The sequence below is a fragment of the Trichomycterus rosablanca genome, chromosome 22, assembly GCF_030014385.1.
Source record: "Trichomycterus rosablanca isolate fTriRos1 chromosome 22, fTriRos1.hap1, whole genome shotgun sequence".
NCBI classification, from domain to species: domain Eukaryota; kingdom Metazoa; phylum Chordata; class Actinopteri; order Siluriformes; family Trichomycteridae; genus Trichomycterus; species Trichomycterus rosablanca.
This window is the reverse complement of record NC_086009.1, coordinates 10,861,401-10,876,154: the sequence shown is the minus strand read 5'-3', so window position 1 is coordinate 10,876,154 and position 14,754 is coordinate 10,861,401. Positions and strand designations below refer to the sequence as shown.

Here is a 14,754-nt window from a genome sequence, read left to right as displayed (position 1 = left end):
TATAGGCCATATACTGTACAATGGCAAGCCAAATTATTCACTTGCTACAACAGCATGTCTTTGTAGTAAGAGAGTAAAGATGCTAGATTTAAATAAAAACATGTCAAAAAGTATTTGTATAGCTTTCCATAGTAAAGTCATGAAAAATTTGGGACATTTAGTGAATGCTGTAAAAACAAGAATGTGATATGTCATTTTAAAGCTTTGTTTACCTGACAAATGTACGATGAAAAGATTTTGAATGTTTTCACTGACGTTTGTTTAAAAAAAAAAAAATAATAGATTTTAAATTGGATGCCGGCAGAACACTGAAAAAGATGTGAATGGTTAAATGAAAGAACTGACAACATCTGCCTGCTCTACCAGCTGCATTATTAGCTGTCTCCAGAGCCACTCGGCCTGTTATCTTCATATTCCTCTGAATTTTAAAATGAACAATCATCTTCATTTTTGTTTCTTAATATTCTTAATGGATCAATGCACAAATATAAATTTGGGTTTTCTGATGCTCATTGGTTAGAAACAAAATAGATAGTTTAAATGTGATTGTGATTTGTTAGTTATAAAAATTTACAATACTGATACAAATAAAGCCCAGTAATATTACAAATTATATTATAATCCATTAAAATGCCGTTTTTGTTTTTAAAGTAACATAAATATAATAAGCTAAAATTGCTGAAAAAGGTAGGCATTCTAAGCATTCAAATGGTACCTTGTTTACCAAGAATGTATATGTTGATGATACTGTGGGAGTTGGGTTAAAGGGTCAAGATTTAAGAGTCATAGTTTGCTACTGATGTACGGTAACAATTCATTGCATGGCAACACTTACCTAGGCACAGATGTGGGGCTTTATAAAACATTGAGACTAAGCTGTAATAAGTTGTAGCATTAGTAAAAACTACAAAAAGTGTCCTTCATTAATTGTTGTTTCATTGCTGATTCTACCACCTTCCACATGTTTATTCCTTTACATATGCTTTGTTTCATGTATAGCTCTTTGTGGAGGTGAGCTAACAGATGCATCTGGAACCGTGCTGTCACCTGATTGGCCACAAAGCTATTCCAAGGGGCAGGATTGTGTGTGGCAGATCCGTGTCAGTGAGGACAAGCGCATCGAGCTTGATGTGCAGATGTAAGTGTGTAAAGCTCTGTAATGCCATTTGCAAATTGCAGATTTTTCATTTTTTGACCAATCATTAAGCTTCGAATATTTTACCAGCTTGTTTGAATAAACAACTATGTACTCAACTTGTCAATATGAGAGCAAGAATATGGTATACAACCTCTTATGTATGCTCCAGAAAACTTCATACCACTACACCAGCCCACTGGCTGTCTGGCAGTCATGACATTAGTGTGTCCTGTCTTCTGTTTTTCTTCCTTCGGGCAGATTCTCTTAGCTTTGCTGCCCACAGATAGAGTAAAAATCTTGGTCAACGAGTGCTGACTAATCGAAAGGTGAGGGTAAATTACCTCAGGTGTTCACCTTAGTCTAGGTAATAACCAAATGAGCCGGGTTGTTCCCGAACAAGAACTGGATTTGCAAAGTTTGCCACACAGTTAGAGACCACATTAACTGCTGTTCATATTTGCCAATTATCACATGTGCACACCAATTATCCAGCCAACAAGCTGTTTATTTTGTTCTGAGGCACAATTATTTGGTGTAACCTGACATTTAGTGTACTAGGTAAATGGCTACAGCTATACACAAAGGAGAGGTGAACGCAGCTGGCTTGGGTAATTGCAGGACAAAAGATTTCGAGTAGAGACATACACCATACATGCTGCCATACATGGCCCACTGTTTGTTTGTTTGTTTGTTTATTAGGATTTTAACGTCATGTTTTTACACTTTGGTTACATTCATGACAGGAACGGTAGTTATTCATTACACAAGGTTTATCAGTTCACAAGGTTATTTCAAACACAGTCATGGACAATTAATATCTTCAATTCACCTCACTTGCATGTCTTTGGACTGTGGGAGGAAACCGGAGCACCCGGAGTAAACCCACGCAGACACGGGGAGAACATGCAAACTCCACACAGAAAGGACCCGGACCGCCCCACCTGGGATTCGAACCCAGGAACATGGCCCACTGTAGTAGCAGAGACTGTGAAATCTCTATATGAGGGAAAAAAGGCAAAACAAACGTCTAGAAACTTTCTGTTCATTTTTCCTGAACATTTAGAGAAGGTAGCTGTAACATGGAAGGACAAGCTTTTTACAGTGGGGCCAAATCTTATATTGGAAGGAATGGAGAGGGTAGGCCCTCTCCGTATGCCCCCATGCTTGACTGTTGCTAGTCTAGCATGACAGAAAGGCTATAAAAGCCTATATTAGGGGCTCTAAAAGCCATCTCTATGCTAAGAGAGTCGTAAGATGTCATAGTTAAGTATAGTAAGATGTCAACCACACCGGTTCAAGGACAATGAAGGAGATGTATGTACAGATATTTTACTTTCTCTACAAAAATGTGATGTACCAGTGGCGGCTGCTGGTCTTTCAAAGAGGGGAAGCTCATTGTCGGCTTACATCATAAAATTTGTCAATTTATTTATACATAAATTCTGCCCTCCATTCCTTTTCAAGAAAATGGCCTGAAATGGGTTGCAGTTTGTCTTTCGACTTCACTCGCAAAATCCGCGATGGGACTGAAGCTCCCAGTGATTAAGTGAGGGTGTAGAGATAAAAATAGCTGTCAATCAAAACGGGATTCAGCCTTTCGACTGATCCTCCAATCATCTTGCAGAAGCTCAGCGTCCAGACCCGCCCACAGCTCCATTCACCCCCAGAGACGCTCAGCATCCGGGGGCGGGACAAAATCGTGGCATTTATCCAATGCCCGGCGAGTTTCGAAGCAATGAAAAAAACTCTTCCATGCAGTCCCATTGAAGTGAATAGACGCTCAGCTTCTGTGGGCAAATGCATTGACGCTACGGAAGTTTACAAAATCGAGTCAGTCGATTTGTGATAAGTAGCTGATTCTGAATGAACTTGTCTTCGAGATGAACGTGTTCTAATGCATTTGTAGTCAATGAAATGTTAACACAACTGTACATATTTGACCATTTAATTTTTGACATTTTAGGGGAAGCTGAGCTTCCCTTGCAGTCTTAGAGAAATCGCCACTGTGATGTACATACCGCGGGAAAAGCTATGGCCACCAAGGTGAACCAGGAAAGAGGGCAGTGACTTAACCTGGTTGATTTGTCTGACAGCAAGAAAGAGACCATTTTGAGTGCACCTGTAGTCCCAGGTAGCAACTTCTGCTCTGCTGTAACACTAATGCAGTAAAGGTGTAGGGAGAAAAAAGCGAAGCCCTACAGCTGTACCTACCCAAGAAAACTCATAAAGACTTTAAGGCTTACCCTTGACCCACCTATGCACATCTGGCCTCCAGCTTGGCACATGGTGCCGCCGTTTGTGTCCCCTACATATAAACTGTTTGGAAAGGCAAGCAGTTTGTCTAACATTAGGGTATTTCCTACTATTTTTGAAGAACCGGCATGTGGTCTGTCCCTTGCATATATTGGCACGCAAACTGATATGAGGCAGTGCCCATTTCATTTCTCTGAGAGACACATATGTCCAGAAAGTGTTGAACTGAGGAGCAGACTTATTGTTAGGGGGCAAAAATTCCTTTTACAGGAAATGGAAACAGCAAAGTGTCTGCTGTTCCTCTCTTTGCAAGAATGAAGTGCACCACTGGGAATAGATGCACTAGCCCACAAATGGCTATGCACTCTCCTTTATGTGTTCCCCCCTATAGCACTGATCCACCAGCTCTAGCCAGAATAAGAAAGAATGGTCTGTTAGTAAAGCTAATAGCGCACCCCCCACTCCCCATGGCTAAGGAAACACTGGCTATCAGAGATTTTACAGCTTCTTTATCTTGGCCTCTCCCACTGCATACACACCTACTTTACCATTCCAATTCAGAGCACTTAGATCTATGGGTGTGGCACGTAAGTGGTTCTATTTGAGTATGAGCTGCCATTGAACTTGAAATTATCCAAAATTCTAGATTCTTATATGGATACCCTTAAGTGGCGTGTTTTTGAGCAGTGGTGCGCAGATAAACACAAACCCTCCATTCATTGTTACATGAAGGTCATATTATCTTTCCTGCAGGACCTAATAAATAAGAAAGGTGCACGTCGAATACATATGTAACCTTAAGTTTTCCAAGTACCTTACAATCTACTTACACAGTATGTTTCGAATTCATGCCAAAATATTTTAGGATAAATTACAAACTTTTTTTTGGAAAAGTTGGGACATTGTTTAAAATGCAATAAAACAAGAATCTGTAAGTAACAAGATGCCAGCTGAAGTGGCAGAACACAAATGAGCTGACATTATGAACATATTGAACTTATTAAAATACAAACAAGCAAGACCAAAACAATGAAATATGAAATAACTTTCATATTTATGTATGTTTATATCGTCATTGCTTTTATTCGACCCAGGAAAAGGTTTAATTGCAGTAAGAGCACAAAAAGTGCATGATTTTATAAACTGTTATGAATTATTTTTATTTTGTTCTACAGTTTAAACATCCGACATAATGACATTCTTACCATTTTTGATGGACATGACCTAATGTCCCATGTTATTGGTCAGTACTTGGGATCACGCGAGAGGTTCCGGGTTGTGTCTAGCGGTGCAGAGGTCACTATTCAGTTTCAAAGTGACACTGATGATTCCACCTTCATCCTAAGCCAAGGCTTCCTGATTCATTATCGAGGTATGATTATAAATGTGTTTGTGCCAGATTTTTTAACATTTCTGACATTTTGTTTAAGTAGCTGATTTTGATGCTGCTGCACTTTATTTTATCCAGAGGTGGAGCCTAATGACACATGCCCAGTCCTCCCACCAATTGAATTTGGATTAAGTAGCTCCTCCCACGTCTCACTTGTGAGGGGCAGTGTGTTAACCTATCAGTGCCAACCTGGTTATGATATTGTGGGCTCTGACATCATTACCTGCCAGTGGGATTTGTCATGGAGCAACAGTCCTCCAACCTGTGTAAAAAGTAAGTAAGTTCCAATTCAGATGGTACATGGATAAATAGGTGCAAGAACAAAGACCACTGGTCTGGTCTACTGTTTTGTGACTGTGTCTATTCATTATGAGTGGTTTTTATTCCTGCCTTTTTCCTGCCTTACAGTCCAGCAGTGTCCTGACCCAGGGGAGGTGGTGAATGGAGCACGCTCAGTGCACCCAGAGTTAAGTTTTGCAGTTGGGACAGTGGTGCGCTTTACCTGCAATCAAGGTTATCAGCTAGAGGGCCCGAGTCAGATCTCTTGCCATGGCAGAGACACTGGTCTGCCAAAATGGAGTGACCGTTGCCCCAAATGTGTCTGTAAGTTGACATTATGTTTTTTTGTATTTTTATTTGTAAACTCCACCCTTTGCTTTTGAGTTTTAATTAATACTGAGACTATGCATATGTGTCCAGTGTCACTACTAGGGATGTCAGTGATTAACTATTTAACCAATCAAAGAAATCATTGTTCAATTGATGCTGTTGGTTAAAATGGTCACTTAAATTCATTTTCAACAGCTGTTATTGGTTAAATAGAAATTGGCAACATTTCTAGTTACTACATAATATAAAGAGGACAGTCTTAGGTCAATAAGTTTATATACGTGTTATTAGTTATGTTTTGAAATTTTTGTTATTTTCAGGACCTTTACCTTTTTCAGTTTTTAAGAAAAGTTCTTATATAGCAGTTTTTGGAACACTTCTTGTCCTGGTGAATATGATGTAAACTGGTTCAGCTGATGACTATGGCAGGTAGTTTATTACATAAATAAACATTTATTAATGTTATGAATTGGTTTCCATATTTTATGGCTTTGGGACCATTAGAATTTTTTGCAAACCTGATCTCTCCTTTAGCTCTTATGCTTTCAGCTCTGCATCCTTAGGAATGATAATAGTTTAAGTTAAATTTCTTTGCCTTTGCATCCTACTCTTAAACTTTATTGACACACAAAGACACTAAAATAGATTTTAATTGCAACACAATCCCAGCTACCACTGACTGCAAGGATTGAAATCATAGTGCATATTGTGTATTTTGGTACCGATTATTAATAATGTATTTAAGAAAACTTAGTAAAACAATCTTAAGTTAAGACATTCCAAATACAGTGCTTTAAAAATTATTTGTTCCATTAGTGTTTCTTCTGTGTTTGCATACTTGTCACACTTAGATTTTCCAATCATCAACTGCTTTTAATATTAGAACAGATAACCCAAGTAAACACAAAATGCTTTTTTAAAATGAATTTATTCATTAGAGGAAAATGCTGTTCATCCCTAATTGGTCTTATGTGAAAAAGTAATTGCCCCGTAGCTACACAGTCAACAAATTAACAAAAATTCAACTGGGTTCAATTCCACAAATCACACCTAGTCATGATTGCTGCCAGACCTGTTAAATACATACATCGCTTAAATAGAACCTGTCTTGCAAGTAAAGCAGTCTAGAAGGTCTCAAAAAGCAGCACATGATGCCACATTCTGAAGAGATTTGAATACAGATGAGGAATATTGAAGTCTTTAAAATCTTTAAATCTTTTTAAGCCATTATCCACAAATGGAGAACCTCTGAAACAGTGGTGAAATGGCCGGACTACCAAAATATCCTCAATAACGCAATAACGACTTATTCAGGAGGTCCTAAAAGAACCTAGACAATATTTGAAGACCTGCAGGCCTCACTTGCCTCAGTTTGGGTTAGTGTACACAATTCTACATTAAGAAAGACACTGGGCATAAATGGCATCCATAGGAGAGTTGCAAGGTGTAAATCACTGCTGACCAAATAGAACATAAAGGCTCATCTCCCATTTGTCAAAGAACATCTAGATGGCCCCCAAGACTTCTGAGATAATATTTTGTGTACTGATGAGTCAAAGGTGGAACTTTTCTGGGTTCCGTTACATCTGGCATAAGGCTAAGTAGAACATCATACCTAGAGATAGTAGTGTGATGGTCTGGTGCTGCTTTGTTTCTACAGGACCTGGACAACTTGTCATAACTGATGAAACAATAAATTGTTCTCTCTATTAGAAAAAGAGATTAGTTTAAGACATTATTTTGTGACCTGCAGTTGGATTAAGCAGCAGGACTATGATCCAATGCACACAAGCAAGTTCAGTTCTGTATAGCTCAAAAGAAACAAAATTTAGGTTTTGGAGTAGGCATGTCACTTTATTCCTGATTTAAATCCCATTAAGATACTGTGGCAAGACTTTAACTGGCAGTTCATGCTCAACAACTCTCCAGTGTAACATCATTTAAACAATTCTGCAAAGAAGAGTGGGCCAAATTTCCTCATTGCAAGCTATCACAAACTTTTGATTGTAGCTGTTACTGCCAAAGGTGGCACAATCAGTTATAAGGTTTTGGGGGCATTTTATTTTTCACATGGGTGATATTGGTTTTGCATAAAGTAAATGGAAGTATCTTTTAAAAGCTACATTTTGTGTTTACTTATGTTTAAGCTTGTAATAACATTAGTTGGAATTTCTGAAACATTTAAATGTGACAAATAAGCAAAAACAGAAGAAATCAGGTGAGGGAAAAATACTTTTTCATAGCACTGTAAATCTAATGGTTTTGTTGTGCTACTAGCATATGCTCACATTAAAGCTTTCGCTGCAGCTCATTGCCTTAATGTGGATGTTATTATGTACATTAAGAATTATGACATCTCTTTTTTGTCTATTTACCATCTTTCACACATACAGTGAAGTATGATCCATGCCCAAATCCTGGTGTGCCCGACAATGGTTACCAGACTTTGTACAAACACAGTTACCAAGCAGGGGAGTCTCTGCGCTTTTTCTGTTATGAAGGATATGAGCTGATTGGAGAGGTCACCATTAACTGTGTCCCAGGACACCCCTCTCAGTGGAACAGCCCACCACCTTTCTGCAAAGGTATGAGAAGATACACACAAACACACAAACAAAGTAGCATTCTGACTAAATACACTATTCTGTTATATTATATTATATTGTATTATATTATATTATATCATATCATATTATATTTGTATAGTGGCCTATGAGGAACTGCTGGAAGATCACAAACTGGAAGGTAATACAGCCACACCATAAATCCTAATTGGAATGTTACCCTTAAGGTTAATTCATAACATTAGTATGTCCAAACTCCATTTCCAAAAGACATTTTGTGTATACAAATCCACACTGTTGTAGCGTGTGCTCAATAAGGCCTGGCATTGTCTTGCTGAAATAATCATGGTATTCCAAGTAATCTATTAATCTATTGCAATCTTGTGCTGATAAATGTTCTTTTTAAAGTGATTGGCAATTCTCTTTTTAAATTTGGCAAAGGTAATGACCCATTTGGGTAAAGACCCATGTGGGTTGGACCCATGACCCACCTTTTGTGTGTGTATTGCAGGCATCAAATTCAAAATGTGTTTATATTTACGAAATACAAATAAATAAAATCTAGCTGGACAGCCAAAACATTTAAAATTATTTCTTTGTATTTTTGTCAGTCACATAAAGATAAGATTACGTTTTACAAAATTTCCCAACGTTTCTAGAAATGAGATTTGTATTTTGAAAACAGGACAAAATTTGAGGGGCACAGTTAAAATGAGGTTACACACTTTTACCTTATAGACCACTGTTTTATGTATACATTTGCATTATTTGGACATTGGATAACAGCAAATAGACTAATGTCTTGAAGAAGGCTTGACTATAAAACAACCTCCAGTTAATGTTTGTTAAAATTATGTGGTATGACAAATCAAGAAAGATTTTAATTAAAATTAAAACAGCGCTGGGATTCTGAACTCCCCGAGTTTGAATCTTAGTTCTGCTGCCGGTCAGCTGGGGACCCCCTAGCGGGCACAATTGGCAGTGCCTGCAGCAGACAAAATTGGCCACTAGTCTGCTGGGTGGAAAAGATCGGACTAATAAGTGGGTGGGGTCTTCAATGCTGGGTAAGGACCCTGGTTAGCAATCTGAGGTGCCTGTACAGAAGTTGAGTTGCATGGAGATCAGTGCGTGACTCTCCGTGTGTGATATCCGGCCTCACATGCGAATCCACCGAATTATGGGCAAATATAACCTCCTGGGATGCGGGAACCTTCCTCAGCAGTGGAAGACAAATTGGCTATGCTAAATCGGGAGAAAAGGTGGAAAAACTGCATAAATAATTGGGGCTGTGAACTTGAATACATTTAAAACAGACAGGTGTTTTTTTTTTTGTTTCTGTTAAGTCTCACAGTCATTAGAAGCCTCCCACCAAATGCTGAGTGAGAACATTGCATTGGCTATCATCCTGCCAATTATTCTGGTCATCCTTTTGATTGGGGGAATATACATGTACTACACTAAGTAAGTCTTACCTATTTTTAAAACAAATAAAGTCATATTATTGTAGCAATCATTTTTGGAAATAATTAATTACAACTTTTTATATTCCCTTGCCTTTTTCTTTCTTTATTTTTTCTGTTACTTTTTCTATCTCAGTGTGTGTAGATTGCAGTGGAAGCCATTGTTTTGGAAGTCCCTCTCCCATACTCATTCCTACAGTCCCATTACAGTGGAGTCTGATTTTAACAACCCTCTGTACGAAGCTGGGGTAAGAATTTTAAACCATTTAAATATGATTAAGTCGCATTAAATACAATTATTATACAAAAAATTATGGATTGGACAATAAAGATAAATGATCAATGTATGCAATGAGATTACTGATCTGTTACATTGCTTCAAATTGTAAAATGTTCTTGCTTGTTTAGTTATTACAAAGAAGTGTAAGGACATTGTCTTGATACTCACAAAATGGCTTTTGTATGGCTTATCATGTACAGTATGTATTACTTGTAAATGAACTTATTTCCATTTGGGAAATACACTGTATAGAAAAAAGTACGTGGACATCTGTCAATAAGCTTGTTTGACATTTCATTGTAAAACCATGTTCAAATTAGAATTGCACTTTTCTTCTATAACCTTCTGAAGGTTTTCCTTAATATTAAGGAGTGTGTCTATAGAAATTTGTGCGTTTATGAGGTTAGTTATTGATGTTGAAAAGGAAGGCCTGGCTTCTAACTGGAATATTAATTACAAAAGTGTTCATGTGGGTTAGGGCTCTGCTGCTATAGCTGAAACACTGAAACTCAATATTTTTTTATGAGTGTTACAAAAGTGACATACTTTTGGCCATATGGCTCAAATTAGACATTAGTGTGAAAATTTTTTTATATGCTGTTACATTCTTTAAATTATAATATTACGGCATGGCTGGCTGCCCAGCTGTCTATATTATTATTATTATTGATAAAAATAATATTAAAAATAAATGTTATTATATAACTTTTTTCCTCTCTGTATGTAACGGAGAAGGATGGCTACTCCATGCTTAAAAGAGAGCAAGGCGCAACCCCCACAAGGGTTGGTCGATATTGCCGATTTTCGTACCGTCATACCGTCTTCATAAAATGAATACGGTATTACCGCGGGGGTGGGGGTGGGGGTGGGGGTGGTGGTGCGGACGTCTCTCTGTTAGTAATGGGTCGTTCGCGAGCGATCCGATTCTATTGAACGGCTCTTTCAAATGAACCGAGTCGCATCTCTGGGAACCGTTATATATATGTTTTATGTGTTCTTTTCATTTTTGCGCCGTTCTTATTGGCTGTAATACACCCATTCTGCTTCACATCAGTACGGGGAATTAATCAGTCATAATAAAAGCTGTTTATTGTCGGAATTCAAATCCGAAATCCGAGTATCGCGAATAGTGAGCGCGACACACACACACAGAGATAATATTATATTGTATAAACTTGCACAAGTGTGTTTTTTTGCAAGTTCGGGCTTGTCGGTGAATGTAACCGTATTCGGTACACGGAGATGTTATAGTGACATGCTAGCGCGTTGTGCCACCCCATCCCATGGTTTTGAATGGCAAGATGCTAACTGTTAGCTTAGCAAGCAAAACCCGATGGAATTGCTGTCTAAGTAGCGCGTTCGAATAACCTGCCTTATAATAAGTCATTGACTTATTAGAATCCTCTCTACTGAGGCAGCTGCCTATGTAGGCAGTAAGACAGCAAGGCATCTCACTAGGTGTTTGAACACACCCTATGTAGAGAGCTCCTTAGCTTTTGTGTTATCACCTCAAACAGTGAGCACCTCCACAACCAATCAGTGAGCTCCAACCACCTACAACTCCCGCACCTCCCTTATTGTGGATGCGCGCTGGTCCTAAAGTCTCAGTTTTCAAGGTGGACCTTAAGCAGAAATTTGGCGCTTCACATTTTTTAAATACCGTCACCGGAACGTGTTTTTTCGTGAGAAAAATTTAAGAATAGAGGGATTTACTGTACAAAATGCAGTTTATATTTTACATATGTAATCTAAAATATAAACTGTATTTTTCACTTGGTCTCTCTGCCTAGGGCTACATCTGCCTTCTGAGTGATTCTTGCCCAGGGCACCAAGTGTGCAACGGCCAGCCCAATTTATTGCAAAGAAGTAACAAATAAAATGTTTTGTGCTAATCTAAGAAGTGTAAATACTGAACATTAAAATTATTGTATGTATAGCTGGTTCCATATGACCAAAGCTTACATTTTTTTATTATGTTTGTTATGTGTCTTTGTAGGACACAAGGGAGTATGAGGTGTCTATCTGAAGGGGCAAAAAAGTAAACAGCCAAAACCAAGGATGTGAGGAAGGAAGAATAATTAATTAATAATATAATATCTCTCTTTACCGGACATACATGATCCGCTAACGCATCCTTTTTTCTGTTTCACTCTATATTTAGTCTCTCTCATGTAATTCTGTGTGTGTTTGTGTGTTTTGTGTGTGTGTGCATGTGTGTGTGTACATATGTGTGTGATGACAGAGAAAAGACTCAAGGAGTAAACAATATGTATTAGCTTATGGATTCTACTTACCAGACATGTTTTACATTTGTTGTGGTGCCTTATGGACTTAAAAAAATAAAGCAAGGAAGGGACAGAAAAAGTTATGTGATATGAAAATATGTGAAAGGCTGAGGCTGAGTCAGCAATTATAAAATAGAGACAGAGTTTTAAAAAGAGAGAGGATATGAATTAGACTGTATTTTTCACAAGAACAAGTTAATCTTACAAAGACAGGAGCACACGCCAACAAACACATGAACATATGAACACACACAATACTTTTATGCCTGCTCACACACACACACACACACACATATACATACAGATATTCATGCACATGAGGTTGTCCAATAGCAGTGGGCTAATTTAGAATACAAAAATAATGTATTTGTATTAAGGCCCAAAAAAATACTGAAAGGGCAGTATTCCGAACACAGTTCCTTTATCAAATAGTAGAATAGTTTTCAAACACTGTATTATGCTTAAAGAAAGTTTTAATGAATCTCGTTTGCATTGATTATTGATAGGGGTTCATCTAAAATGTCTTTTTAATTAGAACTAATTATATATTTGTTGACCTTTTCATTGTTTTTAATTTTCTGGAGCTCTATTATGGTTTTGAACAAATTGTATTAACTGTAACATTCAATGAAACTGCAAGTTTTTGTTCATATGATACACCAGATGTCCCTAGTGTACATCCATCAATGATGTGTTCTTCTTAGTTTTCATGCTTTAAATGCTTCTGAACACCTACATAGTGCAGGTCCATTCCCCTTCCGAAGCATTTATTCGTCTTGCAGATGTTGGGCTCTGGGACTTAAGGCTTATGAGATCTGAAAATAAAAAAATCATGGGGCAAACAGAGGGGTCCAAGTTTATTGACACAGCAGCCCTGAACCCCCACCCCACCCCTCCGAAACACCCCAGCTAACAACACAAATAAAAAGTGACAAAGGTGTGTATTTTAAAGGTATTCGTAACATTAATGTTTAATGTATAGTAACAGAATTTGTTTAGGATGATGCCGTTATTTTTTTTTTTATTATTCTGCTCGAACCCTGCATACATATGAATATACAGAATTACATAATGTATTGAATGTAAATAGTTTGTTTAAATATTGAGGCTTATGTATACAAAACTAATTCAGTGCCAAAATATGACATCCCATAATGTGACATTAGTACATTTCACAGGCTGCCATAGTATTTCTCACATTTTAAATGTAATAATGACAAATAATGCCAGCGTTTCAAAATGTTCTTTGCTATTTCTTAAATCTCTTTCTGCTTAATGTTAAATGACTCTGGGTTAAAAGGGTGGAATGTCTTTCATGCTTAGGGCACAAAATGATTGTATTTTATTGCTTTAGCTTAGGATTCATCAACAGTTATCCCTACTATCATTGTTTATTGGATTCGATGTTATTGCATATGCACTGTTAAGAGAAAAAAATGTATGTATTGCATATGCACTATGTTGACACAAATATTTTTTTTAAATCAACTGCTTGCTATGATGCAGTATCAAATTGAACTGCTTTTCATGTTTTTTTAAACATGCTTTATTGTTGCTATTATGCAGTGAGTTTTGTCTCTTCCACTGTGCCATATTTGGAGTCTAGCTGTGGACTCAGTTGCATTAAAATATTATTATTACTCAATTGTTCATATTGTTTAATAATCAACATATTATCCCATCATGAATGCATTATTTATTTGCTAAGATTTATGAATAAATTCAAGTGTTGAATTGTGACTGATTGCCTTATTATTATTATTTTTATCTGACAAACAATAATAAACAAGGCAAATTTATTATGTGTTTATTAAGTATACTTAAGTACAGTGGTGTTCAAAAAAATAGCAGTGGTTTTAAAAAAGTGAATAAAGCACAAAATCATTATAATAACTTTTATTTCCATAAATGCAAATGCACTGAAAATACTACACTTTCAATTCTAAATCAAAACATTAACAAAATTTAGCCAGTTTGTGTTAATCCTTTACAGAAAATTAAGAAAAATGAATATTAGGCTGTTCAAATAAATAGCAGTGCCAGCATTTTTCTTTAAAAACTCAAAAAATTTATCTATAACAAAAAATGTTTGAGGTTTCACTTTACTTTGAATTACTGAACTAATATTTAGTGGCATAACAATTGTTTCCAAAATCTGTGTTGCATCGAGTCGACCAACTTCTGGTACCTCTGAACAGGTATTCCAGTCCAGGATGATTAGGCTACATTTCACAGTTCTTCTGCATTTTTGGGTTTTGCCTCAAAGAAACGCACTTCAGATGTCAGCCCACAAGTTCTCTATGGAATTGAAGTCAGGGGATTGGGCTGGCCAGTCTATTACCTCAATCTTGTTTGTCTGTAACCAAGATGTTTTGGGTCATTGTCATGTTAAAACACCCATTTTAAGGACATTTCGTCTTCGACATAGGGCAACACGATCTCCTCAAGTATTTTGATATATTTAAACTGATCCATGATCCCTCGTATGCGATTAATAGGCGTAACACCATGGTATGAAAAACATCCCCATATCATCATTTTGTTCCACCATGCTTTACTGTCTTCACAGTGAACTTTGGCTTGAATTCAGTGCTCGGGGGTCGTCTGGCATACTGTCTACGGCCACTAGACCCAAAAAGAAAAATTTTGCTTTCACCAGTCCACAAAATGTTGAGCCATTTCCCTTTGGAACAGTCAATGTGTTCTTTGGCAAATGTTAACCCATTCAGGACACGTCTTTTTCTTAACAATGAAACTTTGCAAGGAGTTCTTGCT

General features: G+C 37.2%; 1 protein-coding gene across 1 annotated transcript in view; it reads left to right on the top strand.

The window, feature by feature from the left end:
* sez6l2 (seizure related 6 homolog (mouse)-like 2) overlaps window positions 1-12,423 on the top strand; it is a 55,521-nt gene extending 43,098 nt beyond the window's left edge. The window contains exons 11-19 of the mRNA XM_062985086.1: window positions 1,000-1,138; window positions 4,567-4,763; window positions 4,860-5,054; window positions 5,190-5,384; window positions 7,784-7,975; window positions 8,097-8,135; window positions 9,298-9,415; window positions 9,551-9,662; window positions 11,691-12,423. Of these exons, the coding sequence (XP_062841156.1) occupies window positions 1,000-1,138; window positions 4,567-4,763; window positions 4,860-5,054; window positions 5,190-5,384; window positions 7,784-7,975; window positions 8,097-8,135; window positions 9,298-9,415; window positions 9,551-9,662; window positions 11,691-11,720 (1,217 nt within the window). The 3' untranslated portion in view covers window positions 11,721-12,423. The remainder of the gene's footprint in view (window positions 1-999; window positions 1,139-4,566; window positions 4,764-4,859; window positions 5,055-5,189; window positions 5,385-7,783; window positions 7,976-8,096; window positions 8,136-9,297; window positions 9,416-9,550; window positions 9,663-11,690) is intronic.
* Window positions 12,424-14,754: the final 2,331 nt, after the last annotated feature.